The 26,672-nt window shown below is 42.5% G+C and overlaps 1 protein-coding gene across 1 annotated transcript in view; it reads right to left on the bottom strand.

Annotated features, from left to right (window-relative positions):
- The window catches only part of LOC119377015 (kinase D-interacting substrate of 220 kDa B), a 63,586-nt gene extending 37,306 nt beyond the window's left edge, over window positions 1-26,280 (bottom strand). The window contains exons 1-14 of the mRNA XM_037646653.1: window positions 26,084-26,280; window positions 25,188-25,305; window positions 24,963-25,061; window positions 24,356-24,454; window positions 21,007-21,204; window positions 18,418-18,516; window positions 16,938-17,036; window positions 14,076-14,273; window positions 11,022-11,120; window positions 10,830-10,928; window positions 9,019-9,196; window positions 7,107-7,271; window positions 1,405-1,587; window positions 735-891 (exon numbers count right to left, since the gene is read on the bottom strand). Coding sequence (XP_037502581.1) covers window positions 735-891; window positions 1,405-1,587; window positions 7,107-7,271; window positions 9,019-9,196; window positions 10,830-10,928; window positions 11,022-11,120; window positions 14,076-14,273; window positions 16,938-17,036; window positions 18,418-18,516; window positions 21,007-21,204; window positions 24,356-24,454; window positions 24,963-25,061; window positions 25,188-25,295 — 1,781 coding nt within the window. The 5' untranslated portion in view covers window positions 25,296-25,305; window positions 26,084-26,280. The remainder of the gene's footprint in view (window positions 1-734; window positions 892-1,404; window positions 1,588-7,106; window positions 7,272-9,018; window positions 9,197-10,829; window positions 10,929-11,021; window positions 11,121-14,075; window positions 14,274-16,937; window positions 17,037-18,417; window positions 18,517-21,006; window positions 21,205-24,355; window positions 24,455-24,962; window positions 25,062-25,187; window positions 25,306-26,083) is intronic.
- Window positions 26,281-26,672: the final 392 nt, after the last annotated feature.

Here is a 26,672-nt window from a genome sequence, read left to right as displayed (position 1 = left end):
GTATCAGTTTATTATTAAAAAATGGACAGACTCATTCCCCTCTCATCATCAACCTTTTCATCATATCCTATCACATCCTATCACATCACATTTATTCACACACACATAGACACAGAAACACACACACAGACATTAACATAGAATGTGAGACACAAGACGAGCGCTAACCAGTTAACTTTAGGTTAACCAGTTAACCAGTTAATGTTAGGGAGCACTGCAACTACGACACGCAAGTGAGCATGTCACGTGGTATTTCTTTGTATTTCGTGGACATCTGCAGGAAGCAGAAAAACACTATTATGCAATAGATAGAAAGGTAGAAACTTTCGAAACGAACATATTGCAAACCAATCTCAAACATTCTAACTGGAAATTTTGTCCAGGTTCGTTGCTTTAGAAGTTAGTTAATTAACCTTGCCTAATTAAGCAATTAGACAGAAATCAAGAAATAGTGTGACTTACTAAATGGAACAGACAGCAATATGCATTTGGTTGCATCATCATAAAGTGCATCAGCATATTTTTTAAGCTTTGGCTAGAGTTAGCTGAGGCACTCTGTAAATATATGTACATGCTGCCTGTTGGGCTATCATGTAACTGATGAAAGAACAGGAATAACAGAGTGACCAACATTTAAGATTGTACAAACATTTAAATATTCAGCACAATGGTAATATCGCTCAATGCTTATTCTAAAAATGAAAGAAAAATAATCTTAATAGGTAGATGGTTACCTCACAGGACTAGATCCAAAATCCTTGTTTGTTGCTGGAGGGTGGCAAAAAATAACTTGAAGAACAGTCTTGAAAGAACTGAGCATGTGTTCCATTTTGATGCAGAATTTGTAAGCCCAATTCCAATCATGATGACTGCTGCCATATCTTATGACATCTGTAAATAGACCACATTTAAATTGTTTTTTCGCTTGAAGCTTCAAAGTCATTCATTTGCCTAACATCAAAATTCAAGATACTGCAGCTTTTTAATATTACGCTGAATGTACATAGACTAACAGTAGCAAGTTACACAATATCTTGAATATGTGACACCGAAACACATATATATAACACATATATATAGTTACATATTAGAAAGACAAGTGCTCGTCTCATTGTAATGCATCTGCTACCTCCTCAGCAGTCCTAGCACAGCGAACCAGACCAGAAGGTTAAAAAAAAGGAACGGCTGAATACATACCAATAGGTTATATCAGCAGTCAAGCTGAAATCCTTTGAAATCATACTCTCAACATTAAAGTTTTCCTTTTCTCTCAATCTATGCCAGTGATGTTTCTCCAGGTCTTTTATCATGATATGCAATTAAACTATCTTTTAACGCAACAGCAAGGCAAAGTTCAAGCAACCCAAGTAAGCCACATAGCAGTTAGGTGCATAGTGGGCTCACAAAGAATGCAGTAGGTGAGCAGGAAGGATCCAGTTCCCAAGCTGAGCCCCAGCAGCCATTGTCCTGTTGCCAAAAGGATGCAGTAGCCTAGCATGCTTGAACAGAACGATACCAGGCAAAACAGGACCCAAGTGAAGGAGAATGTTGGTTCCAGCCACTGGACTGCAAAGCTTCGCATGTCCTCTGCCAAAGACAGTCAAAACACCACCACTGTGTTCAAGCACTCTTCCACATATGTTCCACTTCTTGTGGACAAAGATCAACATAGATAAAATAAAAAAACGGCAGGAAGTGGAAGATGGAAGCTTGCGATGAAAAAATCCGTCAACAGGGGGTGGGTGCTCGAGCTGACGTTTCGACAAGTGGACTTGTCTTCTTCAAGGCTGAAACTGATTTCCTTAGCTATCATGTGTATATGCTTTGTGCCCTCTCCACCACAAGGGAGAAGGGAAAGGTAACAGCCAGAGTGGGGGTGGGGGAGGGAGAGGCTGCAGTGACGAACTGGGTGAGTCATAAGGAAGGCGAAAAAAAAAAAGGAACAAAAAGCGGTGGGGGGGGGGGGGGGGGGGAGAGGGAAGGGTATATGTTTCGCTGAATGATTGTCAGTGGAAGCACGTGGCATTTTAACAATAGTAGGTTCGAAATTCCTAGAAGAAGGGCTTAGCTCTCATTGGTTTTCGTTCTGTATGTACCATACCAAACAGGTTCAAGAACCTCCTCATAAACGTTAATACCTGCTGGCTGGAGTGTACTGAATTTGTGAATAAGGTATGACTTTGTATATTTTCTCTCTCTTGGGAACCGGAAGCACCCACCCCCTGTTTACGGATTTTTTTTTTCAGCAACATAGATAAAGTCATATACACCTCCTTAATTAACTAGGGGTAACATATTCACTTTTAACATAACAGCTTCCACAGAAGGCTACTGGGAGACACCCAGTACTCAACCACCCATCTTCTGTCTCAGGTGGACCACTCACCATTAACAAAGGCTTGTTGTAACATGGCCAGAACATTATCTGCATTTTCATATGTTTGTTATAACTTGACATTTTGTTCTTGTTCAGATAACTTTCTCATGTAGCTGTGGGCTTGTGTTTTGTGATACTCTGTTGCTATCATGTATCTTTACTGTGTTTATATAAATGCTTGTTCACCAGCATTGTCCTGTCCCTCGTCTTTCTCTAGTATGCCACAATCCATGACACACACCATGCCAGACCCAAGCACCTTACGGAAATTGCTTTCTCAGCTAAGATGCTTTCCTATAAGTGTTCAACAATCATCTAAGTCCCTTCCTCCTTCCATCCTGAACAAGCTTCTTTCCTGGTGAACTGGTATCCTACTCCACCAACACCTTGTTACCAATCTTGTACTGCAAGGAAAGTTATCAACTCAGGGTGTGCAAATAGTGAAATTTCATCTCGAATCGAATTCGCATCGAATAGTGCCGAATAGTGGCCAAAAATATCGAATATCGAATAGTATAGGTATTTACACGAAACGCATACCGCCAGTTACGGCAAGAGAAAGGAAAAATCAGGGACGCTACGGCGTATGACAGCTTTATTACGCGCTTGTTCGGGACGGATTTTTTTTTTTTCAGCTTTTATGGGCACGCAGGCATGTTGATACAAGAGCCACCATTCCAGTCAGCAGCGGCACTCCTAACCTCTTAACAGCTAACAGAGGTGTGTACGGTAGCTATTTTTGCCCTTATCGTTGTGCAATACGGCTCATTTGACAACGGTAATGTTGTGCTTCATCCTCGTGAGTTCTCCGGGATAAAAAACCTTCGGGCGCCCGTTTACAGCAGCGTTTTACACTCAAACCTCGATATAATGAACACAGATATAACGAATTATCGGTTATAACGAAGTAAATTAAGAATAGTCTTGTCATAGATACAGTGTTACAAATAGACGTTTATAACGAATTTTCAGATATAACGAATTTATTTTTGTGGCAGATGTGACTGTTATAATGAGGTTTGAGTGTAGCTGTGCACCGGAAGAGTTTCTGAATGAGTGGTGCAGTGCGGCAGTGGCGACTGCAAGCGTGAACAAATTTTCACGTGTGAAGCCAACCACCGAGGGTTTCGCGGGCCAAAGTTGGGACGTTTTACGGCGCTTGCGGCATACGCGACCGAACTACGCAAGCAGTCCGTGCCTTCATTTCGGAAGCGAAGTTGGCAAGGGCTTGACAGTTCTCTCACATGTTTTTTTTTTACGTGTGGAAATGACATAATCTCCTTTAAAACAAATATGTGCTTGCTTTTGAAGTAGGATATCAGTGAAAAGTTTTAACAATGGCCTACCGTACCGACGTTAGCGTTAGTTTTAGCCACCCCACCCTAGCCAAATTGCACCATTGGCCTTTGTCGCATTTCAGATATTTGTCCTGTCGAATTATTCGAAACTTCGAATACTAGCTACTTGAAAGTTGAATCGAATTATTCAATAAGGTATTATTCCATTCGAATTCGAAACTCGAATATTCGCACACCCCTATTTTTGACTGATCATAGTAACTGTAATGGTCTATTTCTGTCCTTGAAGAAATAATGCTATCTCACGGGCCTCTGTTCAGATAATTCAGCTATTCTCCATTAACCATTTTCCAACAGGGTTCTTTGGCTGAAAACGATACAAAAATACCGATTTTTTTTATTTGCATATTTGAGTCTACGGGTCTTGAAACGGCTAAAAAACTATTTAAAGGTGCTTTGTTCGCAAGATACAAGCCAAATATATATTTTTTATTATATGCAGAGGATTGGCTTCACTGCTCTGCACCATGATAAGTGCCCTAACCTCTCCAGTCTTCAGTGCAGAAAATGTCTCTGAAATTAAAAAGATAAAGTGCAGAGACAAGAGTGCCCATAAAAAAAAACCTGGATGCGCCGGTGGGGCTTTGTTTACATTGTTTGGTGTCTACTGCCGATACTTCCAGGTGTGGTCGTTGGTCCAAATATGATGAATCAGAGAAAATGTGCTGCTGCGTGTTGTCATGCCACACTCTCAGAAGAACTGCGATTCTTCATCATTGCAGAAAACTTTGGCAAACAAGCGTTTTTTGTTCCTTTTTTTCTGAACAGAGCTGTTACTGGCACGCACGCGCCACTCATGCACAGAAGAGTACACCATTTTCCAATTCCAGTTACTACAATCAAGTTCTTTCTCAGCCAAAAATTCATGATTTAAGCACGTTTTCCCATTTTTTAACTGCAGCATCTTTTCAAGCCAAAGAGAACTAAGCAAAATGAATCAGGATAGCTTAACTATGGCGCTTCCAAATGCTTCTTTAAAGGGTCCCTAAACCACCTACGTTATTTTTTCAAACATTTCAAGTAAACATGCCCATCGTGTACAGAATGCCGTCACGATCAACGATGCCACACGTGGCAGCACTACAAGCCGCGGACGCGCCACAAATTCCAAGAAACAATTTTTTCTCCTCTCCGGGCCCTTCCGGTTTGCCTAGTGACGTGTGTGACGTCAGCGTGTTGAATCTGTGATGCGGTATGCAAGTGATGCTGCAATTGGTCGAACAAGAACCTACGACTTCCGGTTGGTCTGCAAGCAGCTGCCCGCGCTCCTTGCTGTTCTTCGTCGTGTTGCTCACATGTGCGCGCTTGCGAGTCGGTAACTGTGGCCCGTAACGCAACTGCTAAATAGCTAGCGTACCAGCACAGTCACGCCTAGCGGTCTGATAAGCTGTGCGGACTGAACCTGACAGTGTTTTGCGATGGCTTTCACGCATCAGTGCTTAGTTGCAAAAGCACTGACTGGAAAAACGAACAGACGCGGCACGTGTCACCATACGTGTCCATCATGTTGGCGATCCTTTGAAGGCGTACGCGCAACACAGAGTCCATACTGGCACAATTCGTATGAGCACAGGCCGGCACGGCAACAACAGCGGTTAGCCGAGAAGCACGGCAACTGGAAGTGCCCGCTGTTTCGAAAAGCGCATCAGCAATGACAGTATGTCACGTGAGATTGGGAGGGGCACTCGGCGAGGAGGGCAAAGCGGCTTTGGAAGAGGACACCAGCAGACGAGTGGAGGGTAGCGAAGGAAAGAGTGAAAAGAGCGATCGCAGCATTTTGATCATCAAACGCGTGTAACTCCTCTATTACGGCACCGTTTCAAAAAATTCTCACGGCTACGTGTTCGTTGTAGACTCGTGCACAACTGTCACAGCACAACTAAATTTTGACCTCTGGGCGGTTTAGGGGCCCTTTAAGCGTGGACGAGCCCAGCTAGTCTTCGGTAGGAACGGCACAAACCAAGTGGAAGAGCTCAGCTCGTCTTCGGTAGGGAAAGAGTTAATGCAGCATTCATCCAGCCTGTTGGTTCTAGGAATACTTATACTGAACAGAGGTCCTATGGTGTCCTAAGGTTGAGGAAAGCTTCCAGCTCTTGCAACTATATATATATATATATATATATATATATATATATATATTAGGGGTGTGCGAATATCAAATTTTTCGAATACGAATCGAATACGAACATCCACCTTCGAATATCGAATCGAATATCGAATATCAAAGGAAAAATGCCTCCACAGTAACGATATTTTATTTAACATGTAGCTTTTTAAAGAAAAAAAACATTAACAGCCTGACTGGCAACACAACATACACTGCTATCTCCAGAACACAATGTCCAGGCTAGCACAATGCACATCACAACACAAGCAAATATCACGGCACAATGAAAGTAATGACTACATGTTATCATGAAGAAATATGAGTTGCTCCACATGATCAGGCAGCAGGCGCCCCCTCGTAACAGAGACACCCCCCCCCCCTCCCCGCCACTGAAAAGGCACGCTCGCTTGGAACAGAAGTGGCTGGTATAGGGAGTTACATGGGGCAAAGCGTTGCCAGACTGGGGTATCTGAAGGTGCCTACAGTCCGCCACCAGTCACGTGGGTCACTGTCTTTCTTCAGAAGTGGTCCCGCACAGTGAACGAGTGGTAGTGCGGCATGTTACGGCCGCATAATATTGAAAATGTACGGTTACATGATCGCCAGCAGCGCTGCACGTCGGAGATGCACCAGCAATAAATCATACGTATTGGGGCGCTAGTCGCAGGCAGATATCGTGCCTCCGTGTACTTACGATGTTTATCGCTCCTCTCGGCAACGTTTTTAGCGATACGAACGCAGCAGAAATATGAAAGACGAGTTATTTTATGCATGATAATCGAATCGCATATTCGAATTTTTCGAAAATCGAAGTTATCGAATATTCGAAACTTTTCGAATACACGATTTTCGAATCGAATACGAATATTCAAAACTTTCGAATATTCGCACACCCCTAATATATATATATATATATATATATATATATATATATATATATATTTGCTATAAACATATTATTTTCACTACTTTAAAACTATAAATACTGAGACTAATTTAAAGTAACTGATATTGCCACAAGCAGCAACAGATGAGATACCAGCTCCCAAACAATACAACTTCCCTTAGAAAATTATCAATGGCTTTCCACCTGTGCTTGCCTTGGCTTGAGCTAGGAAGGCATTTCCAAAACATATTGTTTCAATCCGTTTCCTTCACATTTTCAAGTAAAACGCAATGCAAGTTCTAAATAACTTGAGAAAACAGAATGAAAAGCGAAACTTAACCATTCCATTAAATATGCCTTTTTTCCTCCACCACTTACCTTCAAGCTTGCCAAGAAGGAAAGACTTGCCACTTCCCCATCGGGCATAGAGGCCCACTGAAATGGGCATGGATAAAGATGGTTCACTCAGAATGTCTGCCAATGCACTACTGTACAAGTCGTAACCCAGCATGTTTTCGTTGTCCTCATTGGTGTTTAAACGACCTGCAAGGAGAAATCAAATACTGTGGGTGGCATGAAATAAAAACGTAAAAAAATACCTTAGCTTGAAAAAGGCTGTACACTTCACGTGAACAAATACTATAGAATTCAAAGTAGAAAAAAAAAGCTTCTACCATTTGCAAATTATAACTAGCACTCCATCTACAAATGCAATATTTTTTATACAAATGCCATCCTTCAGGCCTATGTCAAGGTGGGTAGCAGAAGTCTGGATGCAACAGAGCCTTATTAAAGTTTCATAAAAGCTGTGAATGGGCTATGCTATATTATGTAAGTGAACATTATACTCTAAAACTCAGTGCACTATCATTGACTTAAAACTAAAGACAACGCAGAGACAATTGTGCAGAAAAATAGCTAGTCAATTAGCCATTAACCCCTTGAGGGTAAAAGACGTACATGTACGTCATCCACAACAGCCACAAGATGGTCAAAGACGTACATGTACATCATGCCTGTATGTTTAAAATGCACGCCTTTTTCAATAATTTCTCTTGCTTGGCATGTGCTACCATACTGCAGGAATACATGGAATTTTTTTCTTTGCACCGATGTTTCTTCATTTTTTTTTTATCCTTTACTAAAGCAGTGCACCGGCTAGTTTCGGTTTCATTCTTCGGCTGGTTCTCGCTTGTTGTGCCCGCAAAACTGATGGCTTTCAGGTTTAGAATATCTCAAAGGGTGACCATTTTGTTATTCTCTTGTTTATTGCTCCCTGGGCTGCAATTACACCTGTTTCCGTGCAAGCGCTGACTGACACAAACGATGCTGCTGTGGTTGTGTTTCCCGTTTCGCGGACTCACAAAAACCGCTTCCATCCCCTTGGCGATAAGATGAAGGATTATTATAGGCTTCGGACTTGTTTTCGCTTTCCGAACGCGCTCACAACTGCACAGTTTGCTTTTGCTATGAAGGTGCGCTCCAGTTTCTCTGCCGCAAGTGAGTCCAGCGATGATTCTTCCGAATCGCCGCTCGACTGCCAAATCAGAATCTTATTTCGTAAATGTCAGCCCATCAAATGAGGAGTTGCTTACGAGTTAAGACTCAGATGTTGATGAGTGAGCGACATCTCAAGAGCATGCGTGGCGAGACGATGCTGACTGGATCAAAAGTGGCTTTTCTCGCCGTCGTGTTTCCATTTAACGCCACTTTGTGCACTTATTTTTGTACGTCTGTGAACTACACAGACGTTTATTTCAACGCATAATTTTTTAACAGTCGTATAGGGTTTTTTTTTAGACTTTATCTTGCTGTTACTCACGAATAAACCATGTGTATGTAACAACCCACATGATTTTTTGTCACTTTACGGTCACCCAAAAAAAATTCTAGACAATTTTTTTCTGAAGTAGATTGGTCTGAAGAATTTTATTCAGCAATTAAAAAATACACATTTTTGGAATACATTCCGCGAAAAAAATCTACCTTCAAGGGTAAAAAAAATTTCGCAGTACTGTAGGCAAACTTTACAGGCATTTCCAACCCACCTCCCCCCCCCCCCCCCCCCCCCCCCCCCCCGCCCACAACTGATGCCATAACAGTGATAAGAGTAAAAACAAAAATATGAGCTAGTTGGTTTTGCATAATAGGAAAATCAAATGGCCATTAAACAAGAATTGACTACAGAAATTAGTGCCCCATGTCTTTCATTTCTGCAGTCATCCCTGGTCTAATGTGCTGTTCAACCATTGGGAAATGAAACGTATAGAGAATGAGCCCAAACACTTACGAGCACCAAAAATTTGAGCAAGAATGCTCTTCTGGTGGCTTGTGTCAATGTTGTAGGGTGTCTCATTGCTCCGATTTGGCCTGTACAAGAGCTGACTGTTCTTTGGATTGCGCAAGAGTATCTCCACAATACCCTTGCTACGTGCTCTCATTGCTATATGCAGTGCTGTGTCTCCTCTCTGTTAATAAGAAATAATCATGTCAACACAGTACATTGATGATACAAAGAGCAAACCTTGCAGAGTTTATTGAGGTCGAACAAGTGATGCTCACTGTAAAGGTCTTTTTTGGTATTGTTGGCATATAGATATGTAGTACTTTAATTAAGGAACATGTAAGAAATGGAAAAGCAGACAAGAAAAACAATGCTGCAAAATTATTTCTGAAACAGGTAATGCTCCAAAAGCACATTACATTTATTTTATAAAAATAAAAATACTACTGCTGATTGCAACCAACAATGCCACTGCTTATTGAAACCAATTAAATCACTGCTCACATATTGTACACTTCCAGTACCGCGCCATCACGAAAAACATTCATGCACATATACGGACACATGACAATGAAGTGTAGAGAATGCATCAAGATAGGCACTCTCAACATCTGTGAGTCAAGGGAATAAACCAAATGAGCTGCAATAACTAATCAACACTTGATTTTCAGGAGACACTCACAGATGAAAAAAAGAATAAAGTGCATGCTACAGCACAATTTCTTGACACCGCTGTAATGTTCGAGTTGCCTGCAGCCAGCTTAGTGGTGCTTTAACATCCAAGAATAATGACACACTAACCTCAGGCAAGCATAACTGCCTCATACTGTTCATTTCACTGAATTAGACACACTATTAGATAAACTCACACACCACTCATTAAAGGGCCCCTCATTAAGTGTTTATTGGAGATTTGGCTAAACATTGGAAGTTGTGAAGTACCTTACAGGGTGCGTTCTACATTGAGAATATTTCAAAACAACTGATTAATAGTGGAGACAGAAGCAAACAAGGTGATGATAGGAGGATGCGGGCGATCTCCTCGCAGCTTTTCTCTCCCTCTACTAGTATCCATAGGCAGCATTTCTCCCCAGCCTCCTTCCGAACTGAAGCTAAGAGTCCACGACATTATGATGTTAACATCATGACCACGATCTCCTATTTCTTTTTTTCTCCCCATTCTTCTACAGAACGTTCTGGAGCATTACACCCTAGAATTAAATCCTAGAGTGTGACACTCCAAAACCACGACGTGATTATGATGAGGCATGCCGAATGGCAAACTCTGGGTTAATTTTGACAATCAGGGGTACTTTAACATGCATCTGAATCTAAGCACATCGGTGTTTTTTCAATTTGTCCCCATCGAAATGTTGCTGCCTGGTGCTTCTTTCCATTTTTGTTTGCAGCATGGCACATTCTTAGAGGTGACTTTTCACACTCTGAATTTCACTGGAACTATTAAGTTGTTCACACAGATGCTGGCTATTTGTGCGTTGCAAGTAGTAAATGTGTGATGCAGAGGAGACAACTGTGTCAGCTCCTGCTGGCAGGAAGAAGTGGCTCCCCATGGCAAAGGGCATATAAGATTTCACTTGAATTTTCAATTGTTCATGTAGCATACTTTACAGACACAGTCATCATTGCAGGACCTATATATTACACATGTATTTAATGCCCTAACCAGGTAAGAGGCCCTATAATATGTGGCAACAACTGAATGATACTAGAATAAAACAAAAGACACATTTCAATTAAAAAGAAAAGCCAACTGCCCTTGAATCATTGATGCACTGCCTTAAGGAAAACATTCTCACCTTGTCTGTGGCGGACACTTTCGCTTTCTTATCAATCAACATCTGTACTATATCTGTGCTACGGATCCTTGTTGCTTTCATCAATGGAGTGTCTCCATCCTAGACAGAAAAAGTAAGGGGAGGGCAGTGAGGAGTAAAGACCCTTTGCAGAACATCTAGTGATCAACTAGTCAAACAAATCAGCAGTCTTACTTTTGTCGCCAGCTCGAGATTTGGATTGGCATTCAGAATCACACGTACGATGTCAGTGTACCCTTTCTCCACAGCCCAATAAAGAGCCGTTTTCCTGTCCTAAAAGAGAAAATATTCAAGACATGTGATAACAGCAGAAAATATAAATATACACAGAGAGCAATGTAGCAATGATACATGAAGAAACTGACAAGTGACGAAAATTTATTGGAAAAAATAGGATTATGAATTAAAATATCCTCTTTTGGGGGTATCCACAGTGATGCTACCGAGGACTTCTGATTTGGAGCAATTTTTGGAGCAGCAAAATGTCCGTTTTGGAGCACTTTGGAGCAGCAAAATTTTCATCTTGGAGCAGTTTGGAGCAGATAATTTTGCATCTGGGAGCACTCTGGAGCAGCGAATTTTACATCCTGGAGTGCACTACAGAAGCATATTGCAATAACATTCAAGCACCGGAATATTAGGGGAATTACTGTGGGGCTCTTATGAAGGCTAGAAATATTTCGATTCATTGCAAATCTCATGGAAAAAATCATCTCAGGAGTACTCCATACTTCACTCACTAATGAAAAAATAAGGGCTCATGCAGTTGAGTGTTCTGAATTAACCTCTTCGGCGATTAGTATTTTCGACACTAGCAAATAAACAGAATACCAGATCAATAAAATTTCACTTTATGAAATAACACTCTAAATACATCTATGTGGTTATCAGCAGACATTGTAGACAAACGCCGTGATGTACAGCAGTGCCTCAATGCCAAAGAGCCACACTGTCCCTTATGCATTCCCCTAAGAAAACTCCCAAGGCGAAAGCCAGGTTCTTTTTCTTCTCGATCGACGGGTTGATCCTCCCCCTCCTTCTCTGCAAGCTATCTGCACCTCACCTGGTTTTGCGCTAGCTCCATGATCGGCGCACCGATTACGGAAGCATCTGATGCTTTCGCATTAATATTGCGTATTGACAGAGTGAAATGGGTGGAGTTGCTCGGAGGATTTCACGAAAGACGGACGTGCCGACCGCGATGCCCCGCTTGCCCGTTCAGGACGCGCTCGTGCCCCTCGCCGCCTCGTCACCGACGTGCATCGTGCCTCTGAGTGAATCGTGGTCCCGTCCGTGAACTCCTGTGACCGGCTCCCCAATGTTTCTTGTCCTCTTCTCTCTTCGTCGCCCCTGTCGACCTCCGATCACAACCTTCCCTATTTCTTTCTACTTTTCTATTATCCCCCCTTACCCCACCCCTATAAGGCACTGCGCCGTGTCGCCGAAAGGCAGACAGAAATTAGGTGCCTTTTTCCTTTTCCTCCCGAATCACCAAGAGTGAAATGGCTCCTCAACTTTTTTTTGAATGTTTATTGTGATAACAATTATATGGACGCTCTCCGCGGATTTTTGCCGTCGCCATTGCCGTAATTTTCTGTATAAAGACCAAACTAATAACATCACCACGCGCATTCAAGCCGCGGGTAAAAGCTCATGAGCGCTGGTGACGAACGCGGCTGAAGCGGAGATTAAGCTAGCCGGCCGTCTGTCTCCGTTGCACGGACAGCGCATGAGATATCTTCCAGCGTGCGGGCCTGCCGTCGATTGCTCAGCAAACAGAGAGGAAACGCCCCGCCCGTCTTTCGTAAGGAGCATGAAAGGACGCCAAGGGAGCGGGGGGGGGGGGGGGGTACCGCATCGTTCGAAGGGCGCAGTCGCTTGCGCGCGCGCCATCTCGAGGCATCAGGAGATGGCTCGTAAACTTGCTGTGCTCTCAACGCTTACTTCGTGTTTAGAGAACTCAGAGCAAGAAAACGCTTGGGTTTCTGGAGCGGCTATATTCCCTTAAACCAGTGTTTTGTTGAGTTACGCGAGATCGAATCCAAAAGAGTTAGCTGCTAGCCTTACTTCGTTTAACAATACAATTTGTTGGTATCGCATTCATTGCTTCGCCCTTAAGCGAAACTGAGTTTTTTTACCCGTCAGCTATTGACCCCCGAAAGCGAGGGGCGGACGTGTAACATGGGGTAGCCGCTTCACTGTGGGCCGTCAGCGACGGGCCCGCTACTGACAGCTGTGTATTTGCGGCTGCTCCGACCAGGATATATGCTTTTATTAATGAGATGACATTTTTAAAATGCAAGCAAAAAATTCGAATTGGAACCCTAGCACGTGAGCTCGAAAGGGCAGGGCCATTTAGGGGGTATTTACCGCAGAGTGATTAAACTCGGACGTGCTGGTATAAGCAATTACGAAAAAGCTCTTCTGGATGAAGATCCATGGATAAAGTATATCTGAGGAAAAGTGTGAACGCGTTTCCACCGTTCGCGTGCTCTTCCATAAACGCGAAGCAAGGAAAATTCGATATTGTTCCATATATATACTGCTAGCGATCCCAGATTTCATTCCGCGATGTCCGGAAACAGAAGTGACAGACATTTTAGCCGCACGCATGTAGTAGTTATTACTGAAAATTGCTTTCCTTACGTGCCATGCGACGCTTGAAACGAGCTATCAGCAGCGTTTCTAGAACAGACGACATCCGCCGATGAATCGCCGTCGCACTTTCTCGCTGCCGATAGGCCTAGACCTCACGAGCCTCTGCGGAGAGCGCGTTTTGCTGTCAAGCCGACTTGCAGAACAGAAGCTGCGTCGGCACCGTGCATGGCATCGTGGCTTATTCGGGACGCACGCGCGAGCGCTTTTTATTCAGCGGAATAATTCTTGGTCCCTGGTTGTGACTTTGGCAGCCCCAAGATCAAGCTGCACATGTTCTGACGCGCCGGCCGTGCGATTGCCGGTGATAGACGGCCCCAAACCCGAGACTGTGGCACAGTTTGGCGCAATTTTCGTCGATATTATCAGGATGGCGCAGTAAATACAATTTGGCGCACTTTGGCGCAGTTGGCGCAGGAGTGGAATCACTGGGGTATCCAGCATCAGATCGGTAACCAACTGGTGTGACAGGTACGAAATTCAATAGCCTTAGCAACTGTCTTTTCATTTCTCTCTAGAATACAGGGTGTTTAAATTTTATACGCATGTACACATAAGGAAAGAAGTGCTTACCATGCCTTGTACATCAACATCGGCATACTTTTTCAGCAGAACATCCACAATAGAAAAATTTCCAGCTTTCGCCGCATGGATCAGATTAGTGTCCCCACTGCGATCGTGCATGTTGACATAAGCACCAGCATTCAACAATGAGACAGCAATATCCGTGAACCCTTCCTTGCAGGCAATGGCCAATGCCGTGTAACCGTCCTGTAAGCAATGAACAAATTTATATAAAGATTCAGCACAAACACTTAGTTGTTGCTTTGTGGAGTTATAAAAAATGAAATAAACAAACCTGCTCATTTTTCTGCATGAAATCCTTTCAAGCTTTCAACGGAATCAGCTTTGTCTGCGTTACTGTTACTGCCTATAGTACATACATCTTAAGCGGCTGCAAGGCATTTCAAACTAAAGTGTGTACATTTTTTATACAGGTTGCAAGAACAGTAAAGGCAAACTCGTCATGCAACCTTATAGAGTACCAGCAAGACACCACACATCACTATTAACAGAAAACTTGCATAGTTTGAACGAGAGAGCATGCAACCTTAGTACCGTGGTAGTAGAATAGGAGAGGTGACCAAACGAGCGCCGCAAGTGTGTTGCTGAACCTCTTGAGCTTCTGCAGCAGTCACCAGGAGGCAGAAAGGGTTGATTAGCTCAATTACGCACATCACAAGCTTCCGCTGTGCTATAAAAGGCCGCTTATCACAGCAATTTTTCTGCCTTTAAAATGTTGTTTCGGTTTTCAATCGCTTGTAGAGGCTGTCTGCCGGCGTTGCCCACAGAAATAAGTGCACCAGGCTCTATGGAGCTTAAAATTTTCTGATCAGCACAGGTGATCTCACCATGACTGACACAGAGCACCAATAACAAGGGACACATGTATTTTTCTGAAAGCGAGAAAATTGCTACGGTGAGTATACAGCATAAAAAATATTTGGTTTTCACGTTATTGTAAGTAGCATTGGGCTTATGGACATAGTTCATTTACAATCACTTGGCTGTCACTAAATTTCACTGTTGTGTGGTCACCAACTGTTTAACTATTATTCAGCTCCCTAAGAACAGAAGAAGTCTGCAAAATAAAAGGAACAAAACAATTTTATTGGCAATGAACTAGAAAATACAATTATGTATGCTGATGGAAAGCGAATACTTTTTTCAAAGTTCCAGTGTACAACAAAATAATTAGATAAACAATGATTTGTTCGCGTTGGTTTCTTGAATGGCCCCTTTCAAGGAACCAACGCAAACAAATTATCGTTTCCCCCATTCCGCGCAATATGCACCCACAGCCAAATGTGGTAAAAAGATGGGCCAGGGCGGTCGTGATCCTCCTCAGAGCAGCAGAGATCCCTGGGGGAAGCTGCTCTGTCGACGTGGCCCAGTACCGGGAACAGCAACAGATACGCGTTCTCGGTCTCGGTTGACCAGGCTGGTTTGGTCATCAACGCCACATCAATCAAATGTTCCTCCTCGAGTGCTGCCGAGCAGGTGGCCATTGCGATCGCCCTCTTCGATGAGAAGCGTGCGAACGTATTCAGTGACTCCCGGGCAGCCGTCCGGGCCTTTGCCATTGGCGCCGTCTTCAAGGAAGCACGCTGTATCCGCGGTGACAAAGACATTTCTAGTCACATCTTAACGTGGTTTCCTGCTCACATGGGCCATTTTGAAGTAGGCCCTATAAAGAAGAGAGACCGATGGCATGACTGCCTTCATCTTCCACCTTTAATGCCATACCAATCTTAATCACAAACGTTATAGCACAGAAGCAACACAAAGGACAAGAAGGGATGCAGACAAGCGCTAAATTTCAACTAAGCTTTATAGTGAAATGAAAGGTATATATATGCAGGTATATATATGAAAGGTATATATATATATGAAAGGTATATATATATATATGAAAGGTATATATATACTACGACGCAAGGCTCTCTGTCAAAAGTCAGAGACATAAAAATACAGTTTGAATGCTCGCGATGCCTGCTGTCTATGTACTTTCAAGTGCGGCAGAGCGGAGAAATTAGCCCGGAGTAACACCGCGGTGCATTGGCGGTGCTGTTTGGCCACGTCTCCTAATCTACCACAATGGTTAGCGCTACCCCCACTGGTGTCCATCAAGTGTGTAGCAGTCACTAAAAGATGGAAAACAAGAAATTCACCAGATGGCACTACTGCTTCACTAGGCAAATACAGTGACTGCAACAACCTGCCTACTTTCATGGTGATATCGCTCTCGCAAATTAAGTCAGCAACAGTGAGTGTTGAGGACTGCTGGCCACTGACTAACAATGACCTATACAGTTATTGCAACATTATATCGACAAATTCTGTCAATAAGAACAGACTATTTCAAGCAATAAAGAGGTCTTGAATTAATTCATTTTGTCACCATTGGTTAATCGAAACAAATCTTGCAGTCTGCAAAAGTTGAGTTAGTAGAAGTTGACTGTGTAACATTCTAACATGATGAAGAAAAGTGCAGGGCACTAATACCATCTATGGTAGTCAATATGAGCATCAGGTTGCTGAGGACTGATTAAGAAAAATAAACAGTCTCAAGCACAGACTCAAGAAATGTCTTCACACAAGAGTTTGACTAATGAGGTTCTATGTCCCAGGGAAATGGTCTGAAGGGGAATGCATTCAGTTCCTACTGCCTGACAATCCATAATGTTCTGAGCAGTTTTTTCATTCTACTTTCATTAGAAGTTGGCAGCCCCGGCTGGGAATGAAACCAAGAGCCTAGTAAGCAGTGACAGTGTATGTCTGCTGGACCACTGCAGTGCAGACACCTGAGTTAGTATAAAATTGGCAGCAAGCTATCAAGTAGCAAAGAAAAAAAAGGGTAATATAGCTACTTACAGCATCAATGGCATTAACGTTTGGCTTGTACTCCAGAAGCATGCTGACTATGTCAGAGTAGTTTCCTTTTGTGGCTATTATCAAAGCCGTCCATGAGTACTGCAAATAATAAACATAATGTAATTATAGTTGGACAGAAAATGAATGGCTGCATTTGTCTTTTGGCAATTTATAATAGACCTTAAAGTATATGGTGCTCCTAAGGTTGATAAAGAAGACAGCTAACTCCGAGGACTGCTGCTAACACTTTCAAAAAGAATAAGTTACATGTCTTTTGTAAAACACATTAGTCACACCAGATCGACACTTTACAGTATATCATACGAAAGCAAAAATAAAGAAGAAGAAGCCTTATTCAGTTTCTGTAGCTTGCAAATGTTAAAAATGCAACTGCAATTGTTGTCAAGCTGATGCAACATGCTAAAAATATACAATTTTAATGCTTCACTGGAACACAGCAGATTTACTATGTGACAAACAAAAGAAGAAAATCAGGAGCCCTTCCCCTAGCTGGAAAATGGAGTAAAACGAAGCTTGGCGTGTGTGTGCCTGACCTACTATTTTTCTTTCTTTCTTTTTTTTTACTGCATTGTGCAATGCTCCTTCCTAACTTTTTCCTTCCTCCCTGCCTCAAATAGGACCTTCAACCACGTGCTCAGCAGCACAACACTTCTGTTGCTACAGGCAAAAATGATGGACATGCATGAAACAATGAAATGCAACAATGAAAGGCAACACTGAAATGTGGCAACGTGAAATGACAAGTGACCTTGACAAAAGATCAGATTTGCATATCAGAAACGGCTGACTGCTGACAAGTCCACGATTGAGAGAACATCAGTTATTGGAAAAAGGCGCATACAAATACGCATGTGACAGGCGCCCTTTCGAGGGCTTATTTGTGTGCACCCGCATTTCCGTACACTCGCCGGCACTGGGTTTTTTGCCAATCGAGCCGCCGCCACCACTGAAATCTATAACTCATGGGAGCTTTGCTTAAAAAAAAGAAGGCACTCATTATCTGGTATGGCTTAGTTACACTCATCAAGCCATGAGTGTGACCACCGATAGATTTATTGTGCATTACAAATTACCTAAATGAATTATTCTCTCGTTAGGTAACATATGGAATACTGAAATAATAAAAAAAGATATTTCTTTCATTTACAAATAGGTTAAAGTAACACTTGAACACACTTATGCACGAAAAAAACTTTGCAATTCCATCTTAATAAACTCACAGGGAAGGCATGTCATTTTCATAGCTCACTTATAAGTCTTCGATACTGCACAATCTTGTTAGTGCGGACAAGCGTGGTATCACTTCAAAACACCCTACGTCCATCACGTTTGCCTCCCTGTCATTCTACATTACACTTTTTTCTACCTCTTTCTGCAGTGTCTCTCTTTTTCTGGCCCTTTTGCACTACCGTTCACTTAGTGATGCAAAGACTGAAAAAATTCAATAAAGAAGACTGACCATCCCAGCAGTGTCAACATTTGCACCCGCTTCCAACAGCATTTCAACAATGCCTGTGAACCCTCGACGGCATGCCCAGACCAATGGAGTAGTTCCATACTGTATCAAAGAAGAAAAAAAAACATCATGTAACATGTAATTAGAATTGATAATGATAAAAGTGTAACAAATGCTAGTGCAAGAAGCTTATAACTAGGCTTGTGCGAATAGTAAATTTTAGGTTCGAAGCAAATTCGCTTCGAATAGTGATTTTGGTCGAATAATTTTGAATCGAATTCGAATAGTATATATCACATATTATAAAGAAGAATGAGCATATTTGTCATGACCCAATCAACCTGCACAATGTTTTTCTTAAATTGTAACTAAAATTTATCTTTGCCTTTGCAGGCAAAGAGGAAAAATTCGGTAAATTGTCAACAGTGTACAATACTGACATACACTTGGAGATTCTATGATGAAGGTCCTTCCATGACCTATGAAAAAGTCTGTAAACAGGGGTTGGGTGCTCGAGCCGACATTTCGACAACCGGACTTGTCTTCTTCAAGGCTGGAACTGAAGAAGGACGAAGAAGACAAGGCCACTTATCGAAACATCAACTCGAGCACCCTCCCCCTATTTACAGATTTTTTCATCGCAAGCTTCCATCTTTCCCTTCCTGCCATTTTTTGGATTCTCTGACCTAGTATTTCCACAAAGAATCTTTCTTACCCCTTTTACCCAAATAGAATTTACCCATATAGAATTGAGTAAATGCATTGCGTTGCCTCCGGCTTTTCTAAGATAATGCGGCCTCCAATATAAGGTGCACAGGGACAGAACACACAAAATGACCAGCCATCTCAGCTCGCTCAGCCTTTCCGACCATCGCTGCCTTTTATGATCCTCACTGCATGAAGTAACGGTGCTGCTGCTTATGCCACCATGCACACACGCTTCTCCTACACGTTAAGGGACCTAAAAAACCACATTTATTCTTTGCTGGGATGTCATTGTAGTAAGAAATATGACTCTGCATCTATCTAAAAAGCTCCATAGTTTATCAAATGATATTGTTAACCTTATTATAGAAAAGCAAAAATGAACACAATATGCATGCTAGCATGAACACTGTGCTCACTGGATCTTCAGCAAAGCCAATCTGCAGCTTTGTGATACTGGTCTCCTGGATCTGCCTCCCTTGCCCCATTTAACAGAGGAACTGTTTAGGGAAGTTCTGAGGTGACTTTCATGCAGCAGTGAAGGCCAGTATATGACAGTAATAATAATTGTTGGGGTTTAACGTCTCAAAACCACGATATCATTACGAGGGATACCGTAGTGGAGGGCTCCGGAAATTTCGATCACCTAGGGTTCTTTAATGTGCACCTAAATCTAAGTACACGGGCCTCAAGCATTTTCGCCTCCATTGAAAATGCGGCCACCGTGGCCGGGATCCAATCCCGCGACTTTCGGGTCAGCAGCCGAGCACAATAACCACTAGACCACCGTGGTGCGTAGTATATGACAGTGCAGTCGACATCAAATGTAAATGCAGTGGGACATTTGTTTTGAAATGTTATGATCAATGATTACCAAACAAATGTTACTTTGCACATATCCCACTCAAATAGACACCAACTCATGTATATGTACAAGGTTGGTCACAAGTTCCCAGGCCACACTGCCATAGGAATACATGGGATAGTGGCCTGGGAACTTTTGACCCCCCCTTAACATGATATTGGCGAGCAGGAGACGGACGAATAAAGAGACACCAACTACCAGGTTTTCTTAACTGGTAATTTGTATGCTTTTTTTTCGGTACCACTACACCGGTTCCCAGTTGTAATTAATAATTGTTGGGGTTTTATGTCCCAAAACTACGATATGATTATGAGAGACGCTGTAGTGGAGGGCTCTGGAAGTTTCAACCACCAGGGCATCTTTAAGGTGCAGGCTAACTCCAAGTACACAGGCCTCTGGCATTTAGCCTTCATCGAGATGCCACCGCCACACCCGGGGTTTGATCCCGTGACAATCGGGTCAGCTATCGAGCACCATACCCATAGGACCACTGCAGCAGGTGGTTCCCTGTTGTAGGTCAGCTAGGTTCTTTTATGGCTGCGGTGATGAAAGCTGATGCTGCGGTGCTGAGTCTTCATAGGAGTCATCACGGTTATTCATGACTGCGCTCATACACAGCAGCAACTGGCGACACCTTCAGACGAGGCCATGAGCTGGCAAACAGAACCCTAGTGCTACCGAAGGAGTACTTGAAAGCGTGTGAGAACTCGCTTATACAACCTCGCTGTCTTTGATGTATCAGTTCTCAGACTGGATACACCTGTTAATTTTTTACAATTAAGGCCTAAGAATGTCTGCTCAAAAATGCAGTAAGAGAGAAAAAGAAGCAGATTTGCACCTCTAGCAGAATGCAATGAATGTGATTACCATTATTGCAGTGGAAAAAATGTGCACCGGAAGGAAGAAGGGTTTTTTTCATTTAGGCGGCCAATGGATTCAAGAAAACAGTGTGCAGAAACTCCTAGTTCCACAAACCCCAGTTAGTAAATTCCTGCAGTAGTACATCATAATATATGCTTCACCTTGTCACCAGAGTTGACTTTAGCACCGTAGCTGAGTAGGTCACCCACAATACTCTGGTGCCCCCGGCCTGCTGCCCAGATAAGGCAGGACATGTGGTTCAGGTCGTGCACATTTGGGAAAGCCCCCTGCTCCAGCAAATACCTAGCAGTCTCCGTGTGGCCCTTGTAACATGCCCACATAAGGGCAGTCCATCCACCCTAGAATGAGCAAAATCACAGTGAGCAAATTATTCATGCACAGACAACGATAATACAGTTTCCCCAGGACAAAATATCAAATTTGAAAAAGCAGGCCAGGCATAAACCACATAAAAAATGAAGGAATTGAACCTACAAAACAGCAATGTTGTACCACAGCATTTAAATGGTGACGTATGAATTAATAACAAACAATAAACATTCCCAATGTTTGCCATGCTAAATTAAGCATGCATATTACAGGACTGACTTGGGCTTCACTGCGGAGGAAGAAAATTTGGACAGTTTTCATTCTCACTAGGAAATAGAGAATGTATTATATAAGGTCCAACTCATCTGTGACCTCATATCATGTTCTACCACACTTTCTCCTCAGTACGTATTTAAGGGACCCTGAAATGGTTTTTGAAATTTTGTCAGCGTTTAGGCTACAGCATCATCAAATCATTTGCACCATAAATTAAGCGACGCACCGTACACCAAGGCAGCTGCGTGCAACTGTAGTTATACCCGTCTTCTCGCCACTGCTTTGCCTGCTCAATTTATCGAAAAGCTAGCCGTCGATAGCGACCGCAGCGCACTGGACAGATTGAGCTCCGTGTACACCTGGCAGCGTGCCATCTGGCACCAGAAACGAAGTGTGCAGAGTGGTAGATCGAACAATGCGTGCAGAGTGGCAAAATAATAATAATTCCTGGGTTTTTACGTGCGAAAACCACAATATCATTATGAGGCACAGCGTAGTGGAGGGCTCCGGAAATTTCAACCACATGGGGTTACTAACGTGCCCCTAAATCTAAGTACACAGGCCTCCAACATGCGACCGCCACAGCCGAGATCGAACCTGCAGCATAAGGGTCAGCAGCCGAGCACTGTAACTACTGTACCACCGTGGCGGCTCTTTGCAAATACTAAACCATTACTGTTTCTAATAAAACCCCTTCTGGGGATGCACACAATTAAATAGAAAGCCTTTTTTTTAGCACAGCTCTTAGGCGCCCATTCCTACGTTGAGCAGCGTCGCCGTCGATGGCATAACCGACAGACATGAAAAAATAAAACGAGAAAAAAAAAAACACTTAGGATCGAATGGGGTTTGAACTCGAGCTCTCTTCGTGGTAGTCGAGCATTCTACCACAGAGCCACGCTGGTACTTGAAGCTGATTTGCAAAAAGACCCTATACAGGCGTCATGTCGAGCACAGAATCGCGTTAAAACCTATGTAATACAGCGTGACAGAAGAGTAAAATAACAACCAGTCATCACACAAGGCTAATTGCGCAACGAGTGTGTGGTTTAATGCTTCTCAACCACTGCAAAGTGCTCAGCCATAACTCTGCATCGTCATCAGCCGCATGCAGCATCAACAAAGTGCACATAATACCTTACAGATGTGTAGCGGGTACCTCGCTTATCCGCAGAAGGACGAATAATGGCGTAGTGGGTGTTGTCCTACTTCACAAAAATTATGATATATGGCGTAGTCAATACCTTGCGAAAAGCCAAAACTTCAAACACAGTTGGCCTTGCCCCAACACGAAGCTGCACTCAGAATTCGAATTAAGCAGTATCGTAATCATCGGTGAATTTTTTATTTATTAATGTTCGGCACAATACGCAAAAAACTTTTCAAAACACACTGATGCTTTAACCACTACACCAATTTTGAAAAATATGAAGCCAATAATATTTCGAGAGAAAGTTGAATAAGGACAGCTTTTCTTTTTATTTCATGGAAGTGCATATGTACGAAACCTTATAGTACAGAAGCCCTGGAACATTTTTCGAGTATGTAAAATAAGATTTGGCTAACCAACAGAGAATATATTTATGAGAACCTAAGCCAATTAACACTCCTATGCATGCAGCAGAGACCCAACAATGTTACAGAAATGATCACCCACAGTTTCCTTCAATTTTCTAATATCCCCACTACCTTTTTGCATTGATTTAAATGCAGTCATAAACACGGCAGCTATTGGCCACACTTCATTATATGTCACGACTTCCATTACTTTCAACATGGTAAGCTTAACTTGAAGTTTACTTTGCTTCATTTACAAAAGGAAACAAACCATCGAGATCAAGTCTCAAGATGTTAATCATACCTGACCAAGGCATGCTTTCCCAGCATAACCTTAAAAAAGCAAACATTGGCAGTTCATAAGCACATATCAGCTACAATAGTAATGTGAGCACATTCAAGAATGTTTAAGAATAAGTGCACATCAAGAAAAAGACAAAATACAAAAAGTATTTTTAAAACGTTGGATGTGCAGTGAACGGTGTCAGCAGTAACAAACTTAAATTTGTTATGTTGTTAGGAGACAATAAATAGAATGCTCATAATGTGCAAGCACAACATTATATAGATGTCCAAGTCAAGTAGTGTGTGATACATATTAAAAAAAGGTATGTATTCAACAGGCAAAAAAACAGAGATGTGATTACCATTGAAGCAGTGAAATCACTCGGTGAAATCACTCGGCAGTGAAATTACTCGCCAGTCGCCGCCATGGCTGCGACTGGCGCTGACTGACACTCCTAAGTTTCAATCCACATATATACCCTATAAAGTGGACGGGGAGATGACCGCCGCCGTAGCTCAGTGGTAGAGCATTGAACGCGTTATTCGAAGGTCGCAGGTTCGGTCCCTGCCAGCAAGTTATCTTTTCGTCCACTTTACTTTCTTCACATTTATATCCCAATTATTACAAATAACACCCCCTATACTTTCCTTGGCATTACTGTCTGTTATTTCTCATTAATATTCGGTAGTAGGTAAGAATACTAATGGCTTTCAAGACTTGAGCAAGACAACGAAGTCATTTTGGAGGCCAAGCCAATATCAAAGCTCTGCACAAGTGTGAATGGTGAGTAGTATTGTTTTCCATTGGCATAGAAACATGTGTGATAGGTAAGAACAATAAAAACAAGGAAAGGGAAATCCAGGAAGTTTTGTTGCAGCGAACGCATTTTAGTTACCAGTAGCTTTGTTGATACAAGGCGACATTCAAAAGATTTTTGTTGGAAAGCGGTTCTGAGGATGTATACCCTTCAACACCAAACATATTGAGCATGTTCTGTATAAGGTGCATTGCCGGACCCCTGTAATGAATAAAAGCAATAAAACTGTGCATAAGCAGCTCACCATGTCTCGATGCTCAATATCTGCATTGTGCATAACAAGTTCTGAAACAATGTCTGTATATCCTTCCTTTGCAGCATTCAGCAGTGCTGTCCAATTGTCCTGCAGAAGTGGCCAAAAAAAAAAAAGAAAAAGCAATTGAGCATATTGCCACGATAAGGTTATGTAAAGGGCAAGGAATAACCCCGCATGAAGAAAAAGCAAAAGCTGGGAGTGTAGATGTTCGAGCAAATAGGTGCATCATCAAAAAGCTAAAACAGCACGAAATCCACCACACGAAACACAAAACCTCTATAAAACATCTTTAAAACGTTTTATAGAGGTTTAGTGTTTCGTGGGACAGAGGTGAAAGAAGAGACAGCCTGTGTGTCCTTAGGAAAAAGTTCAGCACAAAATGACACAAGGACGAGAAGGGAGGACATAACACGTGCGTTATTCTCGTCCTTGTGTCATTTTGCGCTGAATTTTTCCTAATGTCTTACCAACAAGGCCGAATTTCTCCCCTTGTGCTGTGTGTCCTGTTTTCAAAGCATGCTGCAAGTGATGTGACATGTAATTTACATTCCATAATATACGAGACCCTTTAATACCCAACAAAAATATTGCTTACAAGGTCCTCTAGGTGGATATCAGCTCCTTGTCTGATCAGTTCTTCAACAATGGGAAGTTGTCCATACTGAGCAGCTATCATCAGCAATGTTTGTCCATTCTACAAATACGCAAGCAAAGAAAATGGGTTTATTGCAGCGACAATAGTCCAAAAGAAGCAAGAAATGTTAGCAAACTCCATTAGTCGAAGAAGTGAAAGAAAAAAAAAAGGCTGAGAATATTATACCTCGTCCCGTTCATCAGGGCTCACATGCTTGTTATTGAGGGACCTTTCAAGAGAATGCAGGTCTCCAGCAGTTATTAAAGCTACAGCACTTGAAAATGTAGACGCCATTTTACGTATCCTGGAAAGCAAAAAAAGCGGGTGTTAGAATAAATTTCTTTTCCTATTAAAGCAGTGTAACGAACAATTCAGTTCTGCCCAGAACACTGTACCTGATAAGTCTGTGCAAGACAAATAACACAAAAGAAATGTCATTCAGGCCGGAACGATTAAAACTGATGACTAAATATTTCGTCCCTTTTTTTTTTTAAGACAATCAATTCATCATGTTTGAAGTCAACGACAGCTCAGAAATGTTAACATAACTTCATGAAGACAACAACAAAAAATACAAATACCTTGCGTAGGTGCCTAACAATTGTCAGTTAGATTTCATTCAACAGTTGTGCATTCCTTACCTACTAGAAAATTTAAAAGTTTCATAAACTATTGGTCTGAAAATAAAACAAGATTAATTGAAGGACATGACATTATACAGCCATCAATCAAAACACTACGTTTCGATGCTTAGCTTATCAGCAATTATCTGAATGAGGAAAATGATCACCGACTGCACAGAAATCTTAATTCATACTAATATCCTCAATGCACTGTGTAACACCTGTATGATACGGGCGTCACACACTGTATTCTCGATCGCGGTCGAGCCCGATCGGGATCGAATTTCTCAGTCGCGATTGGCTTATTTGCACAAGCTGCGAATAAGATCCAATCGTCGTCGAGAAATTCAGTGCGTGTCGGGCTCGATCTCGAGACTCGCGCGTAAGTGTACAGTCAGGAGGCAAGGACGATTTCTTGCGTGTAGATATGCGTGAACATGTAGTACGACCGAAGCTTACCGCAAAGACTATGAATAGCAAGTTGAACCAACAGAACTGTAAGCGAAGATGTTGCATTCCTAGTCGTTCTTGATTACCTCATACTAAAAGCAAGACTAAAAAAGAAAAAAAAAAGACACAGAAGAGCCCGTAAAGTGGTACGGTAGTCACATCATCATATCACAACACGTCCAGCTCCAGCAACTACAACCGTCACAATAGTCAGCGGCCGTCTCCCGGATCAAGTCAGTCACTTTCGGTTTCGATCTGCAGAATCAACTAGTCATCAGTGCAAGTGGTTGTTATTAAAACCTTGGTGTTTTTTTTTTTTTCCTTTCGCGCATGCGTTGCTTAATTACGTTCAAGCAGTAATGTGAAGCAATCAATTGCGACATACCCGTCGCCCGTCGTCCGTGAATTCATATCGTTCATATGTCGTCGTCACGCGTCGTCGTCAACCCAGTCAACCCCTGCAGTGGTCAGGGGTCGTAGATATTCTCTGGGGTCGTGTCCTCGGTGTCCCCTCCGTCCCCTCCTCAACTCAAGCCCGCAAGTGTTCACGCTACCCTCACACTGTGCATTCTTAGTTCTACAGCTCTCCAAACTCTGA

The sequence above is a fragment of the Rhipicephalus sanguineus genome, chromosome 1, assembly GCF_013339695.2.
Source record: "Rhipicephalus sanguineus isolate Rsan-2018 chromosome 1, BIME_Rsan_1.4, whole genome shotgun sequence".
Taxonomy (NCBI): domain Eukaryota; kingdom Metazoa; phylum Arthropoda; class Arachnida; order Ixodida; family Ixodidae; genus Rhipicephalus; species Rhipicephalus sanguineus.
Note: the sequence above shows the minus strand (reverse complement) of the source record. Positions and strands in the feature narration are given on the sequence as shown.